This window comes from Equus asinus, chromosome 20 (genome assembly GCF_041296235.1).
Source record: "Equus asinus isolate D_3611 breed Donkey chromosome 20, EquAss-T2T_v2, whole genome shotgun sequence".
NCBI classification, from domain to species: Eukaryota; Metazoa; Chordata; class Mammalia; order Perissodactyla; family Equidae; genus Equus; species Equus asinus.
In genome coordinates, this window is record NC_091809.1 from 59,622,976 (window position 1) to 59,649,009 (window position 26,034).

Below are 26,034 nucleotides of genomic sequence, written 5' to 3' on the forward strand. Positions count from 1 at the left end.
CACACATCTTGGAAGGCAGAATTATGGGCAATGACTGGTTGTACAAAATCTATGATCGTGATAAGGTAGAAATTTTGCACTCTGACTCACTGTGTGATCTTAGGCAAGTTAGTTGACTTCTTTGAATCCCAGGGCAAAAAATATCTTCCTCTTAGGTTTGTTCTGAGGATTAACATAGGTGAAGCTCCTGGCCTCAGTAGATACTCAACTGAAGCTTGTTTTTTCCCACTCAACTTCCCCTTGACCCAGAATTCCCAAGTTATGCTGCTTTCTTCCCCAAAAGGTATGTTCATATTCTAATAATCACGCTGAACTGTAGGGACAGTAGAGAGCCAATGTGGCCTCTCTTCCATTTTCTCCATATTTCCCTCATTTCCAACTACTAAAGACCAACCAAATTTAGAAATATGGTACAATTTTTTGCCACCACTCTAAATATCTGATTGTTCTAAATAATAATATTATGTGCCTAGAAATTTATAATTATTTTCCATTACATACACCAAGTTCATAGGATAGACACTTTTACTGTCATTTTAAGATTGAAGAAAAAAGAGAATAGAGAAGATAAGCAATTTATTTGATGTCACAGAGCTAGTGAGTGCCGAAACTAAGATTCTAACTGAAGGCTATTTAACCTAAATCTCTTGTTCTTTCTGCTATACCACTTTGATTCTTTTGGCTGATAATCTTTTAATCAACAAGAAGCATAATCTGATACTGTTCACCTCAATTATTAGGGACAAGATAAAATGGTTAACTAATTATCAACAACAACAAAAATCCTACTCCTATTCTGTACTTTTTTGAAGCAGTCAAGTTGACAATAAAATCTTAAGGGAGATGTGACTATAAGTGAGGTTTGAGGAGAAGTTTTTCCACTTATGCTCTAAACTCATGACTTGGAACAGCATGTTCTCATCTTATAATTGAATAAAATCTGACTTTCAAAAGAAACAACAATTGTGAAATGTTTTGGGCCACAAAGGTACCAAATTGTGCGTTCATGCTCAGAAACTTAGTCTTGAATTTTTTTGACAAGCACTTAGGAATTCGCAGCAAGATTTTGCTGATTTTTTCAGGAATTGGAACATTGACCAACCTTGGTGAATGAGGAGGCTTTGGGAATTCTGAATCTTAATGACACACAGTGACTGCTCACAGGCACGTGTCCTAACTGAGTCACATCTGGGCAGCATGAGTGAAGGATATTGGCCAGGAAAGACTAGGCATGAAAAGGCGAGAGGGAGGTTAGAAAGTCAGAAATTGATGAGAGGTGCCCCCCCAAACTGAAGAGTAGTTATCAGGTAGACACTTGGTTAAGAGATGTGTCCAAGATTCCGTTTTCAAGACTGTGAACATTTGAGAGAGAAAATTTGCAGGAAGGGTTAAGTCCAGGCTAAGAGGGTGTAATAAACAGATGAGATGCAGGGATTGGAATTAGTCTGCAGATGCTGCAAACTTGTTTCTCTTTGTTTGGTTTTAATTGGATGATGTTTGCGTCATCTCTGCTACTTACTGTGTATGTGGACTTGAACAAAAGTTTAACTTTTCTGTGCTTCAATTTTTTCATCTCTAAAATACAGATCTTTACCTTGCAATATGGGTGTAAAGATTAGACATGTAACATGTTGAGCACACAGTAGATTATCAATATGGAGTGGTTTTCTCCTTTCTTAAAGGACAGTTTGTCTTACCATATTAAGAGTCAGAGGCATCAATTACCTAAAACTATATAAAATAATGAAAGCTCAGAGCCCTGATTCTATTCTCACAGTATAGTTTTCATGGAGGATAAGCTAGCACACCAACACATACAACTCCTACAACCTCTGTGGGGTTGTATGAGTTAGCTGTGCCTTGGGATGAATCCAACTCTAGTTTTCGCTGTTACTACAACACAAAATTTCATTCTGTCATTCTTACATAATGTGATCCATCCAAAAGATGGATCAACATTAACAAATCATGACTCAAAAGAAGATGAGGTGTCTCAGAGCTGTGGCAAAGCAGTGCCTAGGACCATTACCACAGATTTGTCAGGGCAATGAGTATTACTGGGTAAAGGTATTTGACCTAATCCCCAGAATAAAACACTTATAAATTCCAGGGTTTAAGCAAAGAATTTGTGAATAGCAAAAGAAGTCATTCAGCCAAGGGAAAATACTCAAAACTTTCCTCTATTACAGAGGTGCATAAGCCATGGAGCAGAGACAAATTTTCTAGTGAGAGACTGAATTTACAAATGGACAATGGCCAGACCATATATAAAAATACAACTTTGACCCATAACCTGCAGCAACCTTTGCAGGAAACCAATCCTTTTATCTACAATAAATAACTCAGAAAGCCAGCTTGCTATAAGTCTGACTTACAGGAAGCTGAATTGTTATCTCTAGTGACGAGCCAGGAAGCTAAACAGTAACTCCTGTTACAATCTGCCCAAAATAACCAAGACTTGACTAATAACTGACAACTTCTTTGATTTTTGTCCCTGTTTCCAACTGAAGACCAATCAGAAAAAGTCAAATATGCACTCCTAATCAACTTCTAGTTAGCCCACCTGCAGCTTCCCCATACCAACAGCCTCCATTCAGGATATCTATGAAGGCTTTCCTTTTTTCTGCTTTAAAGTTTCCCACTCCTCTGCCTGCTGTTGCGTCTCTGCCAAAACACTAGTGATGGTGGCTGACTCCCTTGCTATAGCAAGCTCTGAATAAACAGCCATGGCTTGTTCTCATTTGGTTGGTCTTCCTTGATTATGTTCACACCTGTCGAAGATCTGCCAAGTCACAAAGAAAGGAGCTCAACCTTGACTACAGACTAGCTAGTTTCAACTCTTCCCAATTTACAACATTTAATGCCATGCCATGCCTCTTTCATCCTGCCTATCCTTTTTCTGTCTGTATCATCTTTCCTTTCTTGATTCTTTTTACTTATATCTGCAGTCTTTCAGGTGCCCCTTACAACTCACTTGGATAATTATAATAGTCCCTAAACCAGTCAACCTCACTTTCTTCGTGTTCTAATCTGCTTCAATCACCACTACCAGATAAATCTCAGAAAAGAACAGTTTCTATTTTGTCACTGATCTGACCAAAAACATCAAACGGGAAAATTTTCAGTCTAGGAAGACAACTAGCCTAATCAAAATCCCAGCAAGTTGTTTTGTGGATATCAACAAACTGATTCTAAAATTTATACGACTAGGCAAAAGATCCAGAATAGCTAACACAATGTTGAAAGAAAAGAACAAAGTTGGAGAACTGACACTATCCAAGTTTAAGACTTACTATAAAGCTACAGTTATCAAGTCAGTGTAGCATTGTTGAAAGAATACCCAAAAGGATCAATTGAACAGAATAGAGAGCCCAGAAATAGATCCACATATAGTCAACCGATCTTTGACAGAGGAGTAAAGGCAGTACAATGGAGCAAAGACAGTATTTTCAACAAATGGTGTTGGAACACCTGGATGTCTGCATGTAAAACAATGAATTGAGAAACAAATCTTACACGTTCGCAAAAATTAACTCAAAATGGATCACAGAACTAAAAAGAAATAAGATAAGTATTTTTTTAGAAAGAAGACACTGGCTAGTAGCCATTGAAACAGGATTTCTCAAACTTGCACTATGGCACATAAAATGAAAAGGAAAAAAGTTATAACATTGAAAATAATGTTGCTTGTTTTAGAATGAATTTTTCCACTGTTTACAGGGACACTAAAGTTATATTGAAAAAAGAACGATTTGGAGGCCCACCAATGTTTGTCTTATGAAACCTCAGGAACTTCTGGTCCTCTGAAAGAACTAGAAAAATATTTTGTTCCTCACATGCCTGCTCAGGGACCAGGATACATATTTTTCTATGAACTAGAAAACATTGAAGCGATATCTCTACTGGATGAGTGTTGATGTTGGAAAAGAGAAAAGAAATTGTGACCCTTGAGTTTTATACCCATCCAAGATATCTCCTCTATGAGCAGTTAAAAAAAATATCCCAGGTATGCTAAAATCAGTAAACTTCTCTTGAACCACCCTTGGAAAAAAAATTCCATGAAGTCATACAATTGCCAACTGATTCAAAATGAACAATTCCAGAACATATAGGTCAGGTTACAGAAAGCTTAATGGAGCAGCCTTTCCTCGGTTTGTTTGACAATGTCAGTTTTCTAATTGCAAGATGCCTTGTCAGGTGGGTTTGGGAGTTCAGGGTCATGCCTGGTCCATGCTGGTTCTCACAGCAGCTCTCCTTCTGCTTCCACTCTAATCCTCATATGAGAAAAATTTTTTGTGCTACAAACAGATGGAATATACTGCCTGTTGGAGTACCACTAAAAGCTTTGATTTACGTTATTCTGCTTGCACAGTAGAAATATTTATGCCAAGAATATTACAAAATGCTGTCCTTCTTTCCATAAAATCAGAGTTGCCTAGAGACACATAAAGGCCATTGTCATTGCCAAGGAATTTGAATAATGGATTTCCACATTTTTACCACTCACGTTGAGTGATCTGAGTCATTGCACTTTTATAAGTAAAAAAAACCTGAGCCATCCACGTGCTGATATTATCTGTTCCTAATACCCTTTTCACCTCTAGTTTGTCTTCCAACTAAAATGGTTGAAAGTTTCTGTGGCAAATAGGCATAAGTATTAGCAAGTATGATCTTATTTCAACTATGAAAAACATGCATTAAAAAACCCAGTAAGTAACGTGTTTTATCCTATAATTCAAAGGGAATACATTGCCTTATTAGTACTTCTTTCTGACTGGTAAGATTCAAAATTGTGGAAAAAATAGTAAAATTTTATAAATTTCCCAAGATCAGCATGATGTAGAAAAGAATATACAGATTTTTAAAAATTAGAAGAAAATACAGTGAAGTGTTAATAGCGTTTTTCTCCTTGTGGCATGACTATAAATGATTTGTTTTCGTCTTTCTATCTTTCTTCTATATTTTAAATTTTCTGTAATAAAAATAGAAAACTTTACCAAAATATGAAAAATTATATTTAAAATATTTTGTAGAAACATGGCTTTCCATCACCAGCAGAATAAACTAAACATCTTAGCTACAGACTAATGGTCTTCCACAAACGAGCTCCAACCTACCTTCTCACAATTTTATTTTTCATTTTTCACAACTACCTTTCATGCAATTTTTATTTCATTAAAAAATTAACTCTTTGTCATTTTCCATATAGACTCTTAACTTTCTTGACTCTGCGTAGTTGTTTATTCTGTTCCTGGATTTTTCTCCATGTCCAAATCATTTCAGGCTCCATTCATTTGTAGTTTTACCTATGGAATTTTTCTAAAGTAAACACCTTTCCTTCTGCATAATTCCTGTACAACTTCTTTCTTTATTCCTTATAGAATTCATTAGGCAGTGATCATCTCCTCTACTGGATATATATGTTTCCTTTGTTCTTTCATTCCTTTGTTTTATCCTTCCTTCCTTCCTTCTTTCCTATTTATTTATTTTGAGGAAGATTAGCCCTGAGCTAACATGTGTTGCCAATCCTCCTCTTTTTGCTGAGGAAGACTGGTCCTGAGCTAACATTCATGTCCATCTTCCTCTATGTGTGGGATGCTTACCACAGTATGACTTGATGAGTGGTATGTAGGTCCACACCCAGGATCTGAACCAGCGAACCACAGGCTGCAGAAGCGGAATGTGCGAACTTAATCGCTACGCCACTGGGCGGGCCCCCCTTCTTTCCTATTTTTAAATAACTAATTTAGTCACTTTCCCTCTAAATTTCTCTTTTAAATATTATCTCCAAATCTACGCTCCTAGTTTTGGTATTCTGAAGGATTTAAGACTTAGACACTTGATAAATGAATGTATAGCTGAAAGAATGATTCTATCAGCTGGAGGTAGCAAGGATCCTGTATTATCTTGTCTAATTAGTCATGGAAAAGCATGATAAATATGAGGAAAATGTGAAAAGTTACCAGATAGAATATTACCTGAACTAACTGCCACCTTTGAATCCAAGTTTGAATCAGATTGAAGTCAAGTTTATTTCTAGGCCTCTGATGCCTGGAGGTCAAATTTATAAAACCAGCCATTATCTGACCCTTGTGTGTGCTTAGTCATATAACAAATGATTGTTCTGTGGAACAGTGGTCATCAGGCATCCAGACACTTCCAGTTATAGGAATCTTACTACCACTGAGGAATCCTATTATATGTTTTATACATATTGGGTGAAATCTCTCCAATGTTTTTTAATAAACATACAAAAAATAAAACTAAAAAAGAAAATGCAAAAGAGATGCAAATGGGAGGGAGCAAAACTTATTACACGTTCACTAAGTGCACATTTCTGTTCATCATTTTACTTAATTCTCACTCCCAGGATGTTCTGCTCTTTAGTAAACAAAGAAGCAAGCAAGAAAACCAAGAAAAAACAAGGTGTGGTGATGAAGAAAAACGTGGTGCACTTCTTGAATGTTTAGTAAGTGTAAGTTTTGCGCCCTTTAATTTGCATCCTTTTTGCATTTTCTTTTTTGCTTTATTTTTGTAAGGGTAAGTAGGTGAGGTTGGTGGGCATGAAGGGTGGGTGGCAAGAGGATTGTAAAAAGTTTAACAAAGTTTCCTTCTCTGGGAATGTTTAGGGTCTTCCCTACAAGCATTTACTATACACAATTGATATGAGCAGTGCTCTACTTGACAGAGAAAAGGAAAGAAAAGGAAACAAAGAGAAGGAAAGAACAGAGAACAGACGAGAAAAGAGAAAAAAGATGAGCAATATAAAGAGAGAATTCAGGGTGGTTTTTTTTTTTTTTCTGTTTGATGAGGAAGATTGACCTGAGCTAACATCTGTTGCCAATCTTCCTCTTTTTTCTTGAGGAAGATTGTCACTGAGCTAACTTGTGTGCCAATCTTCCTCTATTTTATGTGGGATGCCTCCACAGCATGGCTTGATGAGCAGTGCTAGGTCCGTGCCCGGGTTCTGAACCTGAGAACCCCAGACTGTGAAGCAGAGCACCTGCACTTAACCACTACACCACCAGGCCGGCCCATAGTGGCTTTTTTTTTTTTTTACTTCAAAGTATCTACTAATTTGAATTTAGGAAAGAGGGAACAAGGTTGAAAAATAAGAGAAGTGCAGAGGAGAAAGACAGAGGAGTTCTTCAGTTCAGTGAGCAGTATAATCATTTCAATTTTACTGCTATTTATGGAGCAGCTATGACAGATCCATCACTCATTAATGAATTGGGTACAGAATTCAGACCAGCCAAAGGAGAACGAATACACATCCTTCTTCTTCACAGTCTTTGTCCTATCCTGCCCCTGAACATTCCCTCTTCAAGAACTAACAAATCCAACCAGAAAGCTACAGTAGCGATTTCAAATCAAACATTCAAAAAATGAACTCTCTCTTCCAATTTTATTCATTATTATTTATCACAGAATCTGAGTGTAAACTATAGCTATAAAAATGTAGCTTTTTGTTTACTTACATCTTATTACATTTGACTTTAAATATGTTCTTTTCAAAATAAAACTTCCTTTAAAAGTTCTGCATAATTCTGACTTTTTTGCCAAGTCAGCCTACCTCAGCCAGAGGAAAAAAAATGCCCTAGTTTTCTCCTTAACAAGACAGGAAGCATTTCCTGGAGATTAATCACTGTTTTGACTTGCAAAATTAGGAAGTTTGAGAGAAGTTAGTAGTAGGTTGTATCACCCTACTTTGGACTTTGAATTTTTGGCAATGGTCCCGCTGCCACTTGGATGAAAGTAATCATGAGTCAAACTGCGGATGAACTAAACAAACACTGTCACCGTATAAAAGTTGAGCTCCAGAGGATGGGCTAGAAGCTAGGCAAAGAGCAAGGCATTAAGGCAACGTAGAGCTGAGTAAAGCCATCGGAAATGAAGAATCTTCCAATTCTGCTGTTACTATGCGTGGCAGCGTGCTCAGCCTATCCGTTGGACAGATCTGCAAGGGACGAGGATAGCAACATGGACCTTCTTCAGGTAATTAATGGATACAGCCCTCACACTCATTGACAGGAGCATGCAGGGAAACCCTCTCTACTTTGCATTCATAAAACTCACACAGAATGGTTTGAGCTTACTGGGTAGGAATAGTTCAAGGACTGAGAGTTAAAAAGTGTTGGAAGTGGAAAGGGCCCCAGTATCATGCTGTTGGGGTCCTCCTTTCATGTAGGAAGAAACAAAGGCCAGAAACATTAGATGTTTTCCTAACATCATGCAACAGCACTGGGGCTTCAGGAAATTAATAACAAGTGAAGAGTATATAAAACACTTGCATTGAAACTTCTTTAGGTATTTTAATCCAATGTAAGTTTAGCTAGATATTTATATTGCTAGTGTCATGTTTAGACATAGAGATTTGTCCGATTTTTTTCTTAAGCCAGGTCCTTGTGAGAAGCATAATGTAGAAAATTGAAGGAATTGAATAAATTTACCTGAAATATACAATTATGTCCCAAAAAGCTTGATTGTTTTGTTTTTCTCTTTTAAGTTCACTGGATATATATTACAATTTCCCCCTCTTTTTCATTGCTTTGCTAGTAAACTAAGCTGCAGAGATTAATCAGTCACAAAGATAAAACAAAAGTGAGGAGGAGTCTGTAATTAAAGAATTAAACATACATGACATTTACTTTGGTTTCAGCAAACTACAGGAATAGAGGAAGTGAGCAACTACACAAATTTACTATAAAGGCTAAAAATCATAAGAATGACCTAAAAACTATACTTGTTATTCTATTAGGACTACCTAGAAAAATACTACGACCTTGGAAAAGAAATGAGACAATATGTTAGAAGAAAGGACAGTGGTCCTATTGTTAAAAAAATTCAAGAAATGCAGAAGTTCCTGGGGTTGAAGGTGACAGGGAAGCTGGACTCTGACACTGTGGAGGTGATGCACAAATCCAGATGCGGAGTTCCTGATGTCGGTCACTTCACTACATTTCCTGGCATGCCAAAGTGGAGCAAAACTCACCTTACTTACAGGTAATAGGCCCAAAGAGGTTTTGACATAATATTGAAAGTTTATAAATCACTATCACAGGAGAAAATATCTTCAATTTTTTTTCATACAGGATTGTGAATTATACACAGGATTTGCCAAGAGATGCTGTTGATTCTGACGTTGAGAAAGCTCTGAAAATCTGGGAGGAGGTGACTCCACTTACATTCTCCAGGATTTATGAAGGAGAGGCTGACATAATGATCACTTTTGCAGTTCGAGGTAAAAAACAAACACAAACAAGAAAAACAAGAAATGCATCCATTTATCTGGTGCTGTTTCACTGGAAAATGTTCCAAAGAGATTCTAATTACCTATCTTTCCAATAAAAACATTTTCTCTATTAGAACATGGAGATTTTTTTCCTTTTGATGGACCTGGAAAAGTTTTGGCTCATGCCTATCCACCTGGGCCAGGGGTGAATGGAGATGCTCATTTTGATGATGATGAACACTGGACGAAGGATGCATCAGGTTAGTTACACATCTCTCAGAAAGCTTTTGATGTTGACTCTTTTTTTATTGGGAAAACTCTTAATAACTAAGTATATTCAAGAAATGGGATGTTCTGGATTTCCCAATGGGTCAAAGATCAGCAGAATATATTTTTGTTTCAATTATTGTTGAAAACATTTTCAGATGTTTAAAAAGTTTATTCTCAGTCTTGCTAAGCTCAACATAGGAAGCATCATTAAGTATTTCTTTGATGATTGTAGTTCTTGTGCGATCTTGGGACCACCATTAAAAACATTTCTTTGGGCCCTGCCTGGTGGCACAGTGGTTAAGTTCACACGTTCCACTTCAGCACCCCACGGTTCGCCAGTTCAGATCCCGGGTGTGATCCTATGCAGTGCTTGTCAAGCCATGTTGTGGCAGGCATCCCACATATAAAGTAGAGGAAGATGGGCACAGATGTTAGCTCAGGGCCAGTCTTCCTCAGCAAAAAAGAGAAGGATTGGCAGCAGATGTTAGCTCAGGGCTAATCTTCCTCAAAAAAAAATTTCTCATTATGTCAGAGTGCTGATATCTAAGGGATAGTATATTGCATTGAATCTACACTAACATGAATGCTGGATATTGCTTATACCCAAATGGTGGAAATTTCCCCTAATCACTTCTTTACTCTTCAAAATAGAAATGAGATTTAAATTCCAGAAACTGAGATTCCCATTTAGATTTTTCTGGTTAAATCAACATTTTACTCTCTCTAGGTTACGAAGAGTTTTTACAGACTTATTCTGAAGGAAAGGATTAACTTCCAAATACAGTGTCCAAACCACTTATGTAGAAGAGTATTACTCAGCTTGTAACTGTATACTTTGAGAAATGGCTTCCAAAGTTTTCAGACAATTGGCTGAAATGAATAATACCATCTCTGAAATTTAGTCAGGATTTATAATTAAAATGCAAACAGAATCTCTGTAGAGAGTGCAAATGTGGGGTTAGTGCTAGATAAAATTCTTGGTTTGATTGAATTAACAACTTCTTCTTGCAAAGTCTGAAACAGAAACTTTGCTAGGATCACAAGTTACACAAATAAGCCCTACAAAAGTAAAGTCGACTTACTTGTTATGTCAATTATAATTACCCAATGCCTTCCAATTTCAGCATTGTTTTTTTAATAATGTGAAGAAAAAAATCTGAATACAGCTAGTGTTTATGTCATTATGCAAAATCTCTTTTGTGACAAATCCTAGACGTGATCCGTCATGTTGTGTTTTAAACCAATCTTGCAAATTCTATGACATCTATTCTTATTAATATTTTTGGACCTAATATGTACTTAATAATGATCATGAGCCTGAAAAATTATCCAGGCAATATTCCAAGGAAAATAACAGGAGTAAGATTGTTTAAGGATTTCCGAATTGAGATGAATAAAGTGTGATTCATTTAACTGAGACTGCGACCAGCACATGTGACACATTGAAACACTGTTTAGCTTTCCATTGACAAAGAGAAATATTTACTGACGTGCTAAACAAGCGGGTTCATTCCATTCTAGAGAACAAGAAAAGGGGCGAGCTTCTCATGCTGTTAATAGAATCCGAGGCTGGACAGGGGAGTAGTTGCATATGGCTGGACACTTTGTCTCCAAGATTGATGTCAAGAAAGAGCCTTGAAAAACACTTGGCTTTCCATTAAGGGTGTAATCAAAGCAACGAATTGATCAGTTAACGAAAAAGCAAGGCAAAAAAACCCCTTGTGTGCTTCCAGGAAGTAAACAAATATAATACACAGCTGACCTATGTAAAGTCCATGTATTTAAGGTATAAGCAACTACTATTTTTGATTTCTTAAATAGGGATCAATTTTCTCCTTGTTGCTGCTCACGAACTTGGTCATTCCCTGGGTCTCTATCACTCGACCAACACCGAAGCTTTGATGTACCCACTCTACAATACACTCAAAGGCCCGGCCCGGGTCCGCCTTTCTCAAGATGATGTGACTGGCATTCAATCCCTCTATGGTGAGTGATGCTGGAAAAATTAGGCATTGTAGCTTTGCAATGATGGTCTTCAGGAAAGCTCTAAAATGCTGCATAAAGCATTTGCAATTCAACTCAAATCACTTTGAGAATGTTTGGAAAGCACATAAATTGACAGGAGCACCACATTTCTCCTAATGTTTGTGTCCTGGCATCTGTTCCCTTTAGGACCTCCCCCTGCCTCTCCTGATAGCCCCGTGGAGCCCAGGGAACCTGAGCCTCCCGCCCCTGGAACACTAGCCATGTGCGATCCTGCTTTGTCCTTTGATGCAATCAGCACTCTGAGAGGAGAAATTCTGTTCTTTAAAGACAGGTCAGACCAGAAAAATTACATTTTCCCATCTATTCGTTTAATGTACAATGCTTAGAAAGGAAAACAAACAGAAATTTGATAGAGATTTTTGAACGTTTAAAACAAAAATGCTTTCTCTAAACTTGAAATCATTCTAGTGCTGCACGTTCCACATTTTCCTAAAACTGTCAAGTTCACCTCCAAAGAACTTATACAGGATGATTTGATCCTTGTCCTCGAATTGTCATTCCCAAGTGTTGTAAGTCATGCTTGCTTTTCAAAAGGCACATGAATTTAGAATGAGAATTTTATCGTTACCTCCTTTAAAAACGACACCAGGATAACATTACATTATGAGGGGATGGGGAAAGATGAGTGAGGCAGGACAATGAGGAAAATATGCTAAAAGTGAAAGACTGTTTCTCAATTTTCATTTTTTTTCACATATATTTCAGACATTTTTGGCGCAAAACCTTCAGGACACTTGTCCCTGAATTTCATCCGATCTCTTCGTTTTGGCCATCTCTTCCTTCAGGCATAGATGCTGCATATGAAGTGACTAGCAGAGACAGTGTTTTCATTTTTAAAGGTAATTATGATGTAATAATTTCTTTAATTGATGAAATAAACCCTCCCACAGGAAAACTAAACAGGACTTTAATTTTCTCTATGACAAATTTTGTCCACTTCATTACTTTAGGTGATGAAGAAATAACTGGGACTGGTATTATTTTATTTATATTTTACAGATGATAAAAGTGAACACAGGAATGCAAATTGCTCAGAGTTGTAAATTCCCTTGTTTGATCTGTGTTCATTCACTCGATCTGCACATTTTTGTCAAATGCCCACTCTGAGATGGTGACTAAATCTAAAATTCTGGCTTCCTCTTTATGATGAAAATCAAAGGTGCTAAAAAGTCTTTCTAAAACCCAAAGGCTTAGCTGTTATAAATTCAATTGTGATTCTACATTATTTTTTTTTTAACAGGAAATAAGTTCTGGGCCATCAGAGGAAATGAGGAACAAGCGGGTTACCCGAGAGGCATCCACACTCTGGGTTTCCCTCCAACAGTAAGGAAAATAGACGCAGCCATTTTTGATAAGGAAAAGCAGAAAACATACTTCTTTGTAGAGGACAAATACTGGAGGTAAGATGCGTTTGGAGTGACTTTGTATGAACCTAATTGGGGAAATTATTTTCTTTCTCGAAGGAAATCCCCTGCCTCACTCTTAGTCTTGCTTCTCTCTCAGTAGGAAGGACGGGGCCTTAGACAACTGTGGGAAAGTGCTTACTTTCAAATATAGAAGCATCTGATAACAGGGGTTCTTAAGCACCCCTGTTTTGAGTCCCACGTGCCACAGGCTAGAGCTTCCCGCTGTGCTATTGCCCTGCTTGCTTGGATAGCCCTCTTTTTCCCTCCCCTTACCCAAATCCCACCCATCCTTCAAGTCCTATATGATTCTCAAGGGCTTCTCTTACCCTCACCCATTCTTTACCTCTGCCGGTTTAAGAGGATGATGAGCAGTAACAGTCCGGTTTCATGGATAGAACCTGGGACTCACAGAGAGACTGATTCCTGGGCCATCTGCCCAGACTCTGAGACATCTGGGCAGACCAACCAAGGTCGAGCCAATAAGTCCAAAACACGTTTACTGTGTTTTACTTCTCGTTCCAATCCTTTTTTCCAAGGAGGCTGCCATAGGAAATCCAGATGTGCAGGTTGGGGAGGGCACATATGAGCCAACGAAGGTAGAGAACTTGAAATTTGTATTTATTTGAGATGAATGATTCAATTCACTTTAGGTATCTATTCACACCTTAATGACTTTGTGATAGAAAGATGATTAAGGTTCTTTCTGCCCAGGCTTAAGAAATATGATAACAAACAACATCTGCCAAATCAGGATGTTGCCTCTGTTCCTGGTGGAGATACAGTTTTAAGAGCTAAATTTGCAGTACCATTAAAGTCACATATTTCTGTAGTGCTAAACATGTTTGACATTTATTTGCAGTACTAGGAAAGTTTACTAGAATTCCACGTTAAACCTAATGTAATTTATGAATTTTGGTAACATGGCCTCCATGTAATGCTGAACTGTGTTTCTTTTACTTGGTGCAGATTTGATGAGAAGAGACAATCTATGGAGCCAGGCTATCCCAAGCAAATAGCAGAAGACTTTCCAGGGATTGACTCAAAGCTTGATGCTGCTTTTGAATCATTTGGTAAGAGGATACTTATTTTATTGTCAATACGGTACTTGAAACATTCTATGGTATCAGAGGGAAGAGGAGAATTGAAATAATTTTTAATAACAGGTTTTCTTTAACCCATTCCCTCCTTCTTTCCCTAAATTTCAACTTACCAATTTTGTACTAATTATAGGACTACTTCATAAAAGTTTTGAGTCATAAAGATAATTAACACAAATTTCCGTACTCTATTTTACACGCGCAGGTAAAACCAAAGTGCTCAAGTGTCACTTCCTTACACTTAGAGTTATTACCTTTCAGATTCCCATGTCGTAATAAAAAATCTCCTCAAGTGGTGCGTCCAAGTTTAGTACTGGCTGGCTGGCCTCTCCTCTGCTCCATCCTATTGCTGCTACCAATTCTCAGGGAGATTTTCTCTGTCTTTCCTGAAGAGTCAGTCATTGCCCACGTTAGTCAGTTGCAAATACTTATCTTTCCAAGTGCCCAAAGTTAAAAAAAAAAAGAAGATTGTTTTTTTTCCTATTCAAGGATAGGTGGGTGGAGGCTGATGATCTTTACTGAAGGGTAACCTGAGCACCATGATGGCAGAGCCATGGAGGGTCCTCTGGTGTTCTGAAAGACTTACTGTGCTTCTCTGAGACCAGAAATGCCCCTCAGGCTGCAATATAGGGAAAGGGGAGGAGGAGCATTGGGAAGACAGAAAGTAAAGAGATTGTAGATTCCAAAGAAGCAGAAAATTGTATCTGATTGGAAGCAGAATACCCTGATAGCCTGGAGCCTGGCTTTGCTGTCAGATAGAGCTGGAATGGAGCGCTGTCTTCATCCCTTCCTTGTTGAGTGAACTTGGGAAAGCATCTAAATGTGTCCAAATCTCAACTTGCTCATCTGTAAAATCAAGTAGATACACTTACCTCATAGGATTGTTGTAGAAATAAATGGTAAAAAAAAAAAAAAAAAAAAAAACATGTAAAACGCTTATAATCCCTGGCACATTAGTAAATCTCTATAAGCACTTCTTTTTTAGTTATCTATTATTCTGAGTTTTGCATGTTGCCAAATTTATTTGTTTGAAAAAATATTTCACTTTCTCTTGTCTGTATTTGCAGGTTTTTTCTATTTCTTCAGTGGATCTTCACAGTTTGAATTTGACCCAAATGCAAAGAAAGTGACACATGTTCTCAAGAGTAATAGCTGGTTTAATTGTTAGCAGAGATGCTTAGCAAGCACAACATGGACATTTTAAATGAAGCTAATAATTTTGCACCTGAGTCTTTGTGAACTGGAATTCGTTTTCTTCTGCATGTGCAGTGACTGAGAACATAAGTGTGAACTGTGTGTCTTGCCAGTCAGCTTCATATATTACAGGGCATTCAGACGGGCTGCCGAGCTTTGTCACATGGAGTCACCTTCCATAGGAGAAAGGAGACACTCGTGTGCAACAGACAAGTAACTGTATATTTATAGACTATTTGCTTGTTATTTAATAAAGAGGACTTGTCAGTTATTTTATTTTATTGTTTTGTTTGTTTGTTTGTTTCAAGAACACATCATCCTCACAATCTTGGGCACATTCTGTACTGAGCAGAAGATAGCCTGAGATCCTCAGACACTGTTAGGATTAGGGTCTCCATGGCTGGGGCCTCACAATGGGCTCTTCTAGAACTGAAGACAATCTACTACTTGCCCTACTTGCTTATTTCCACCACCCAAACATCATACTGTTTCTGAAACCTCCTAAGAGAAAGACTAGGAAAGTTGTCACCTTGTAGGGCAGGCTCTGGAAAAAAATCATGAAGCAGAATCCTATGATTATAGCAAATAACCTGGTCCACACCCCTCATTTTTCAGGTGGGGAGATCAAACCTGTTCTTCTTCTTTTCCTTTGTCTTGTATATTTCCTCAGCCAAGCCCCTTTCCCTGCCCTAGGAAACAAACATGCTCATATCCACCCTATTCACACATGACAATATCCTCTTGTACTCTCCATGTATCTGTGCATGCTAGAAGTCCACAGGCAGATGCTTACCCTAAGACAGATACATCACCCCTAAGTAATGTGTCTAGCACATACTTGCTACACAGTAAGAGCTCATTCACTCTTTACTTATTCATTCATTTGAGAATAATTTATTAAGTAGATTCCATGTGCCAGGCATTGTGCTGGGTTGTAGGCACAGGAACCTGAGAAAATGGACACAGCTCCTGCCCTCGCTGAGATTATAATCCAGCAAGAAAGAATATAAGCAAACAGTGACAAATATGTACATGCAATTGTAAAATTAATGAGTTATAAAGGAAAAGAATAGACTTATTTAATAGAATAATAGGAGGATCTACTTTGAATTAGGTGATATTAGAAGAACTTTTGAGGGAGTGGCATTGGAGAAGGTTTTTGAGGGGAGACGTGGAAACTAGGTGAGAAGATGATGGCCTTGGATTAAAGTGGTGACACTGGAGAGTCAAAGACAGAATATAATATATATATATATAATATATATATATATGATAGAAAATAGGACTCTATGATGGATTAGATATGGAGTTTAAGAGAGAGGGAAATGGCCAGAATAATTCCCAGATAGCTTCCTTAAGCATAAGTGTTGATGGTGACAGCATTGACTGAGATGGGAGTAGACTTGGAGAGAAGCAGTTTTGTGAGGAAAGGGTAAGAGTTAGGGAGAAATGCTTAGTTTTGCCAATTTTTGAAATGTCTGTGAGATATCCAAGTAGGACATGAGGTAAACGAGTCTGGAAGTCAAAAGAGAAGATATAGTAACAATGTGTGGTGATGGATGTTAGCTAAATGTATTGTAATCATTTTTCAATATATACATATATCAAATCACTATGTCATACACCTAGAGCAAATACAATGTTATATGTCACTTACATCCTAATTTAAATAAAAGAGAAGATATAAATATGTGGGATTTTTCACATTTAGATTCTTCTTAAAACTATGAACATGAAAGAGAGCATATGGGAGATTTTTAAATGGAATTCTAGTAAATAGCAATATTATGCCAGGAATTGAGCATTTCTTTATTTTAAAAATTACCCCAATTTATTTGGTTTATCTTTTTGGATAGGTACTATGTAGTCAAAACACAAACTCAAAAGGTAAAACACATTATGCAATGAAAAGCTAATTTTCCTCACACCCTTGTCACCACTATCTAGTTTCTTTTCTCAGAGGCCACCAAGTAGATTCTTATGAGTCCTTTCAAAGCTATTTTATACATGTATAAGAATTAATATCATCTTTTCAAGTCAAAATGGTAACATGCAAATTCACACTGCTTTTCTCTTTGCTATTTTCACTTAACTTATCTTGGCCACCCTTCCACTTTAGTACACGTGGAATTGCTTCATTCTTTTATTGGCTGCATTCTATGAAAGAAATATGTAATTTACTTATTCAGTCTCCTATTGGTGACTAAATTAGTGATTCAATAAATGCCTACATCAAAGACATAAAACAAAAATAAAAACAATAAAAAACAAATAAAATATATTTGAAATAAATATAAATACTATGTAGAGAAATCAATAATTTAACAATATATAAAATATACATTTGAAAAATATATATTTGAAAGAAAAATAATTTTAAAAAATCAAATAGTGCATCAGTAGATTATTTTCAGAGATATATATAGATATATATAACAGAATATTATTAATCCTTAAAAAAAAGGAAATCACACCATTTGGGACAACATGAATGAAAACTGATGGCATTATGCTAAATGAAGTAAGCCAGACAGAGAAAAGAAAATACTGCACGATCTCACTTATAGGGGAAATTTTTAAAAAGTCCAACTCATAAAAGCAAAGAGTAGAATGGTTGTTGCCAGTGGTTGTGGGGGTAGGGGAAATATGGAGATTTTGGTCAAAGGGTACGAAGTTTCAGTTATGCAGAAAGAATAAGTTCTGGAGATCTAATGTACAGCACAGAGACCACAAGTAATAACACTATCCTACCAGGTTCAGACATTTGGTGTATGCTCCTTAGACGCGCCAATGGGGTGAAGCTACCATCTGTAGGATTATGACTGAACGCCTCTAAGTCAGAACCCCAGCCAGGCTGAATGATGCGGCAGTGCTGGGGCCGGAGCCTAGGTTGGCCTCAGATGGCTTCAGACAGCCAGTCCCCCACTGACTAATTGGAGGGTCCCCAGGAGCCCCGCATGTTGCAGCATGCCCCGCCAGCATCGGGACTGGGTCTGATGCGAGAGCTCCTTTCTGGGAAATGGGGCACGATTGGAAAGGAGGCTGCCCCCTTGCTGCTCATGCAACACATATTTGTGGGGAACCTGGTACTAAACCATTCACAGATGACCTGCTTCTGGTTCAGGGGTTCCTATGTAGCAGAGCAGCTCCCTCCTTGAGATCTATTGAAAGTCATCCCTCTCTGGACACAAAAGTTGGTAGAAAAAAACAAGTAGAAAACATAATAGTGTATGGTATACTTGAAATCTGCTGAAGATAGATCTTAAGTGCTCTCACCAAAAGAAAAAAGCAAACTATGTGAGGTGATGGATATGTTAATTAGCTTGATTGTGATGATCATTTCACAGTGTACATGTATATCAAAACATCATGTTGTACACCTTAAATATATACAATTTTTATTTGTCAATTATACCTCAATAAAGCTGGGAAAAAAGTTTTCAAAAAGTAAAAATATAAAAATAAAGGCATTTATTGATTCACACTATTTAGAAGTCCAGGAGTCAGGCAGTTTTCAGGTTCAGTGTGATCACAGTTCTGGCTCCTTCACTCCACTCTTATCTTGACTCTCTCCTCTGTGTCAGTTTTACTGTCAAGCTGGCTTTCCTCATGGCAGCGTGGCATCTATAGCAGTTCCAGCCATCATGCCTCCACAAAGCACCGCTCCCAACCATCAAACCACACTTCTGAGTCTCCCCTCTTTGTATCATCTCTAATCATGTGGTTGTCCTACCACAACCACTGTGGCAAGGAGGATGGGCCAGCTACACCCCAGCCATGTTGCTGTTACATAGTCAGGTGGGGGAAAAGATGTTGAGGCACCAATCTTTGTCCATCCCCACAAAGAGAATTTGGGAGGTAAGAAAGTGGAAATAATAGATGCAGATAATTCTTAGGAAAGTTGTGCTGGAAAGGAAGCGGGACATATTTTCCTTTGTACTGTCAGATCTGATTCATAGGTCTAATGCATGCCTTTGCTTGATTGGGACAAGGAAATAAACAGCTTTTTATTTATGGAATATCTGGTTTTTGCCAGGCACTGCACTCCGGGCTTGATGTGTACTGCTTGTTTAGTCCTCGTAATGACTATTGCATTGGTGGTTTGTTTCAATAGTGCAGAAATATAGTTTCGAGTGATTCGGAAACTTTGCCATGGTCACGTAGAACGTAGTATAGTCAGGATCTAATTTTATATTTTCCGTATTTAAAGGTCATGTTCTTATTATGTCCAGGGTAACACACATTAAATCAGCCTGGATGGCCTTAGCTTATCTAGTTTTGACTCCGTTCTGAACTAGATGTTCTGCTATGTCCCACTGTGACACGATGAGAGGGTGCTGATTCTTCCTCAGTCCTGCAATTTAAAACCCTCCAGGGCTAGGGCCAGGGTTCTTCTATCTGCATCTGACATTTGGGCTCTCTAAATTCCTCTGTGCTATCTCTAATTATAACAAACAATGAGGAACTTCACACCTGCTGCTGTTTGCCCTGTAAATTTCCCCAAGCAATCTTGTTCCAGAAAGACCTGAGCGTATTAGTATGCTGACAAGCCATTCAATTGTGTTATCAACACTAACCAGAGATCAGAGATAGAGCACCAGAAGCCCAGACTTGTAGCCCATGTCAGGACTAGTCCAGCCCTAAGGGTGATGTGATGCTGAATCCCAGAATGATGTTCAAGAGCTGGCTCAAGTCCTCTCGCGTTGGAAACATGGAGTACCTTTACATTTACAGGAAGTGATCCAGTGACACTAGTTTAAGGGGGAGGGGGAGGAAAGCAGAAGCTGAGAATCAGGTTGGAACTTGGCAATAAACCAACAGAATGGTGGATTTAACACAGATGAGAAAATAAAAAATAAAGAAGGTACAGAATCTCACCAGTCAGTGAACAAATGGATTACCATCTCAGAAGTACTTAAGAAGCCCATCACCAAAAACCAAGCAATATGGAGATTTACTGTCATCCCATTGGGAAGAGAAACAGTGGGAAGAGAGTGGTGAATCTACTGAAATCCTGCAGGAATAATTTGTGAAACCAGTTTTCTGTAAAACTGAAGAAGTTGGCACGGCTTAATTATAAGAAAGTGTTCGGTTTGCTAACCTGAGATTTGGGTAGAATGATTCTGGAAGCAGTATAAATGTCCTTTATCTTCATTTACAATTACTCATAATAATCAGTATGTGTAACTTCATTGGCTGTAGTAGACTTGAAGTACTAATTATCTTCCCTTTGGTTGGGAACAAATAAGTCACTTCTGGAGGAAGGGTATATAAACATGTTTAGAGATGATAATAAATTAAATATTGAGACTTTTATTTACACGGTGTTATTATGCTGTGACATGCCTTGTAGTCATCCTACTGTTGTGGATATGATGTTTCTGGGGTTTTTTGTTTGTTTGTTTTTAAAGATTGGCACCTGAGCTAACATCTGTTGCAAATCTTCTTCCTTTTATCTTTCTTCTTCTCCCCAAAACCCTCTAGTACATAATTTTATATTCTAGTTGTAAGTCCTTCTGGTTGTACTATGTGGGACGTCACCTCAGCATGGCCTGATGAGCAATGCTAGGTCCACGCCCAGGATCCGACTGGCAAAATCCTGGGCCATTAGTGGGGAGCATGCGAACTTAACCACTTGGCCACAGGGCTGGCCCCCTTGATATGCCTATTTTTAAGCTGTTTGGAAAGTGTATGAAAATTTTATTTAAGGCATTCAATTCTTTGTGATATTTACAAGAGTTGCTTAAATACTTAGAAATACTCTGTTTGTTGGATTTTAAGTCTGCACAATGGATTTGAATTATTTGAAAGAGATATATTAAAATCAAAACTGTAATTAGAAGTGTTGATGAAAATATTATTTATGAATGCAAACAGTATTAAATCTTTAAGGATAATTCAATATTTTAACCATATGAATCAATTAAATATTAATGAAAGAGCTAGTGAAAGTGACGGTACTTATTTTTATATACATTTGCCAGATTAGTAAACAAAAAAACAAGATTAGAAAGTTGAATTTAAAGTCTCCACAAAACTTAAGATTTAAGTCTTTAATAAATTGAATATCAATTATAATACAAGTAAAACTGTTTTAATAGCCATGCAAAAAAAGCTGGTCTCAGACATTTACAAATCCAGTTGAAAGACTGATATATTATTTGTCCTATTTTGATGCAGAAAGGAAACAAATACTTTACATATATTGTCTCATTTAATTCTCATTTATGAAATAGATGTTATTAAACCAAGTTTACAAATTTAAGGATTGCTCTTGCTCAGAGAGATTAACCGTATCCTTAAGGTCATACAGACAACAAATGGCAGAGCCAGGGATCTAATCCAGCTTGTCTGACACCAACCTTAAGTCTAATCCACTCTGTTGCCTCCCTACTCTTATCGTTGACCTGAATTAATCTATACATTGATTAATGGTGTGGGGGACTGGAATTGCCCTCCCTAAGATATTTCTCTTGGCATGAGGAATATTTTGGGCTGGTTACTTTAAAAAAACTGCAGACAGGAAAGAAACTCTGAAAAGTAGACTTTACTTACCCTTTGTTAAGCGACATTTACAGTTATGAAGGAAATTGCCATCTGTAAAGGTGTCTCCCTCTCTGTACCAGGAAAAAAACGGATGACCTTATCTCTAGAAACTCTTAATCAATGTGGAAGGCAAGGACTTAAACCTGCATGATAATCTTACTCTTGTTTAATGTACTTGTCTGGTAACCTCCCCCAACATCCTCCTTTGTCTTTAGCTGAAGATGATATTTAAGGTGGTGGCTTCAGACATTTTGGTGAGGTGCTCAGGTTGCCTGAGCCTCTCCCATGTATAGATGTTATAAAGCTTTGTTTGATTTCCTCCTGTTATTCTGTCTCATGTGAATTTAATTCATTCTCCAGCCAGAAGGACCCAGAGTGGGTAAAGGAAATGTCTTCCTCCCCTACCATGGCAAACAGGATAGAGAAAAGGAAAGATTGACAGAGGTAACAGTGCAAGAGTGGAAAAGAAACAGAGGAAGGGGTTAGCTCTTTGTAGCAAGTTAAGTCAAAAGGGGTAGGTTGGAGTGGCCTGGGAATGGGTGTATAATATAGACACTCAAAAGCCAAAGGCTCACAAGTTCCTCTAAGTGCTGCATTATATTATTTTTCCATTTAGATAAGGAATGTTAAGTCAGGTAATAAAATATTTTATGTGCATCTAAGTGTATAGGTATATAGTCTGTTATTAACACATAAAGTAGCCATTTTATAATTCAAGAATATCTGATGATTTGTCAGTGGGGATGAATCGATTAAGAAATCACTGTAACATCTGATACGTAGGAAAGGGCATGAGTGACTCATAAAAGAACGTTGTGGAGGGCCTCTTTACTCCTGGGACAACATGTCACACCTGAGACCACAACTAGATTTTTAAAGGCATGAAAATATTTTATAGATCAATTACGGAACATCAAATCAACATCCTTGACAAGTTCTACATCTGAAAATGACAATTCAATCCTTAAATTTTTCTGTATGTTAACTCATTTTGAATTTCTTTTCCCACGAAGTCCTAATATGTTACCATTTGACCCTGAGGCAAATGAAAGGGTCTTTTCCTCAATGCTCTTAGCCCACATCAGTCTTGTGATTAAGTAGATTCAAATTACATCCTTGTGAGTGAGTGATAAATTTATGAGGATAAATTTATGAGGAGAGCGACAACCACAAGACTAGAGTTTGAAGAAATTTAGGTCAAAATTCTGCTCTGCTAAGAAAGGACAGAAATGCTTCTTACTCTTTTGGAGCTCACCCTTTGGAGATGATACCACTGACATCAAGATAAACATAAAGGGCAGACATGGTAGGAGATATTTATTTGTTTCTTCATTCATTCACTCCTTAGACAATATTTACTAAGAACTCATTATATGCCAAGCACCCTGCTAAGAGCTTGGATAAAGCAGTGCACAAAACAGACAAAGATTTTTGCCTTCTTAGAACTTAATTCACAAGCAAAGCAGATAAGAAACTGGAATTATAGTCTATAGATACACTATATTGTCTATTAGAAGGAGATAAGCACTATGGGAAAAAGAAAAAGAGTAGAATGAGATAAGGGGCTTGCACATGAAGAGGGCTGGGGGTGGTGATGGGTTGCAGTATAAATGATGTGGTCAAGGTGAGCTTCACGGAGAAGGTGACATCTGAACAAAGATGAAGGAGGCAAAAGAGCTTGCCAAGTGAATCTGGGGGAAAAGAAGTCCAGGCAGAGAGAACAGATAGAGTGAAGCATCCTGAGGTGGCGTGTATTCAGCATATTCAAAGAACAGCAAGAGGACTACTTACAGCAATGAAGTAAGGGAGTGGTAGGGAGTACTAGAAGATAAGGTCAGAGAGATAAGTGTTGTGGCAGGGAGCAAATCATGAGGAGTTGTATGAACCAATGTAAAGCTTTGGTTTTGGGTATTAGTGAAATGGAGGAGCCATCGGAGGGTGTGGATCAGAAGAACCTCTGGGTGCTCTATCACATTAGATTGCAAGGGAGCAAGGGCAGAAGCACAGAGACCTATCAGGAGGCTATTGCGGTATTCTGCGCAAGATGGGATGCTGGCTCCAGCCACAGTGGTAGCAGCGGAGGTATAGAGAAGTTATTCTGGGTGTATCTGAAAGTAGAACCGACAAGATTTAATGATGGATGGACTGCAAAGTGTGAGAAAAAGAAAAGAGTTTAGAATGACTTCAGTCTTTTGGACTGAGCAACTGGAAGAATGAGGCTTCTGAGCCACCATTATCTGAGATGTGAGGACTGTGGGTGGAGCAGGATTTGGCGGCAAGATGAGAAGTTCCATTTTGGACATGTTGTGTATTTAAGCTGCCTGTTGGACGTCCAAGCAGAGATCAGATATATGAGTCTGGAGTTTAAGGAGAAGATCTGGATTGGAGATATAAATTTGAGAGTCATCAGCTAATAGATGGTTTTAAAGTTTTGAAACTGGATAAGTTTAATAATAGAGTAAGAATGTAGGAGAGAAGTGGCCCCAGAACCAGGCCCCGAGGCACTGCAGTATTGAGATACAGAGCATGTGCAAAATAAATATATATTTGAGCACTTTTCTATAGTACTGAATTGAAGCATCACAGCCATTAAAGAAATAAAGCAGGACAACAGGTGTATCATAGTCTATAATTATAGATTGCCTCTTCTGGCTATTTGTGAGAGTCGAGGATGTGAATTACTATATTTATATAAATGTGTCTGGCATAGAGAAGGGGATGTGACGTGCTGATGGTATGGACAGTTTGGGACAGGAAGTGTGGACCGTGATAGATAACCCAATGATGAGCAGATGATGAGTGGAGGAGTGTTTCGGCAGGTCGAGGGGGGAAATCAGGGCGAAGCGAGTGAAGAAGGGGAAGGATTAAGATGACGAAATACAGAATCACTTTAGAAAAGTGATCTAGATTAGTCATGTAGAAAGCGGACAGGGAGCAAGGAGGGGAGAGCTGTCTGGAGAGAATTTTTATCCAGAGTCCTAGGGTTGAGACCAGAGGACCTGTAGGAGGGCTTTCATTCCTCAGGGACTAGGGTCTAAGAGAGCACCAGCTGGTCGACCTAAGAAGTAAAACCAAAGTTGACCTTCGAGCAAGGAAAGCACTGCTGCTGTGGCTTGACTTCCCTCCATCTCGTTCATTCATTGAGTTATTCATTCCTTAAACAGACATTTACTGAATGTCTAAGATGACCAGGCACCGTGCCTAGGATAAAGATACACTCAGACAAGCTTCCTGCTTATATTCTAGTGGAATAGCCAGAAAAGTGGACAGGCAATCAGAATATAGAGTGGGTTATGAGCACTGCTCAGAGCAAGCACGCAGAGCTGGGAAACACACAGCAACTAACCCAGCTTTAGGAGCTCAGGAAAGAATTTCAAAGGAGGTACATCTAAGCTGAAACCCCCAGGGCAGATACCTAGTGAGTAAAGGAGAGGAGGGATGGTGTCCCTCCAGAGAGAAAGCACACCATGTGTAAAGGCTGAAGGGGAGAGAGTTGGCTTTTTATCTCCATCAACTCCTTAGCATGGCATTGTGGCCCTTCGTAGTTTCAGCCCTGTTTGGTTCTTTATGTTATTTCTCATTATGTCCCACCCTGAATGCTATACTCTAGCCATACTGAACCACATGAAGTTCCCTATACATGCTAAACTCTCTGTATAGGGAACTATGAGCCTATACATAAGGTATAACTAAGCCTATACCTCCAGCCCTTCTATCCTCCAGCTAACTCTATCCACTGCCTGGCATATGGTGGATGACATATTTGGTACACCTGCCCAGTTTGTTTTCCCTTCTTTAGACATATCCTCCCAAAGTCTCAGTGGACGTGACGAGCCTAAGCAACTGTGTACCAGCAGTTCGACAGTTGTGCCTGCAGCTGATTGGATTAGAGAGGGACACTAGCATAAAATAAAATAGAGTCTATCTGGTGCTGTCTCCCAGAATTAGAATAAACACACCCAGAACACATGGTCAGACCCTGTTGGGGACAGGATCTATAAGATCATCTGGGCCTGGAACCAGAATTAAAACCACAGGATGTCAAAGTCCTGTACAGGCTGATGTTATGGGGAGCATCATCCTTGAAGCAAAGCTGGTCTACAGAAGGAGAAAGAACAGAAAACATCAGACTAAGGCTGAGAACATTAGGGAAAGAGAGAGACTGAGAGGGAGAGACAGAGATAGAGAGAGCCTGTAATCTCCCCATTTCTCAGGAAAACTGTCCTGAGATTGGATTCCATGA

General features: G+C 38.3%; 1 protein-coding gene across 1 annotated transcript; it reads left to right on the top strand.

Moving 5' to 3' along the window:
- Window positions 1–7,804: 7,804 nt before the first annotated feature.
- On the top strand, window positions 7,805–15,516 carry LOC106843118 (stromelysin-1). Its single transcript, XM_014860021.3, has 10 exons — window positions 7,805–7,995; window positions 8,759–9,003; window positions 9,093–9,241; window positions 9,367–9,492; window positions 11,324–11,488; window positions 11,675–11,819; window positions 12,254–12,387; window positions 12,789–12,948; window positions 13,921–14,024; window positions 15,119–15,516. The coding sequence occupies exons 1-10, from the start codon at window positions 7,891–7,893 to the stop codon at window positions 15,217–15,219; spliced, it is 1,434 nt and encodes a 477-aa protein (XP_014715507.1). The 5' UTR covers window positions 7,805–7,890; the 3' UTR covers window positions 15,220–15,516.
- Window positions 15,517–26,034: the final 10,518 nt, after the last annotated feature.

Coding starts and splice junctions, on each gene's coding strand:
- LOC106843118 (XM_014860021.3), top strand. CDS start 7,891: ATGAAGAATCTTCCAATTCTGCTGTTACTATGCGTGGCAGCGTGCTCA. Junction 7,996..8,758: donor GCAACATGGACCTTCTTCAG/GTAATTAATGGA, acceptor TTATTCTATTAG/GACTACCTAGAAAAATACTA. Junction 11,820..12,253: donor ATTCTGTTCTTTAAAGACAG/GTCAGACCAGAA, acceptor CATATATTTCAG/ACATTTTTGGCGCAAAACCT.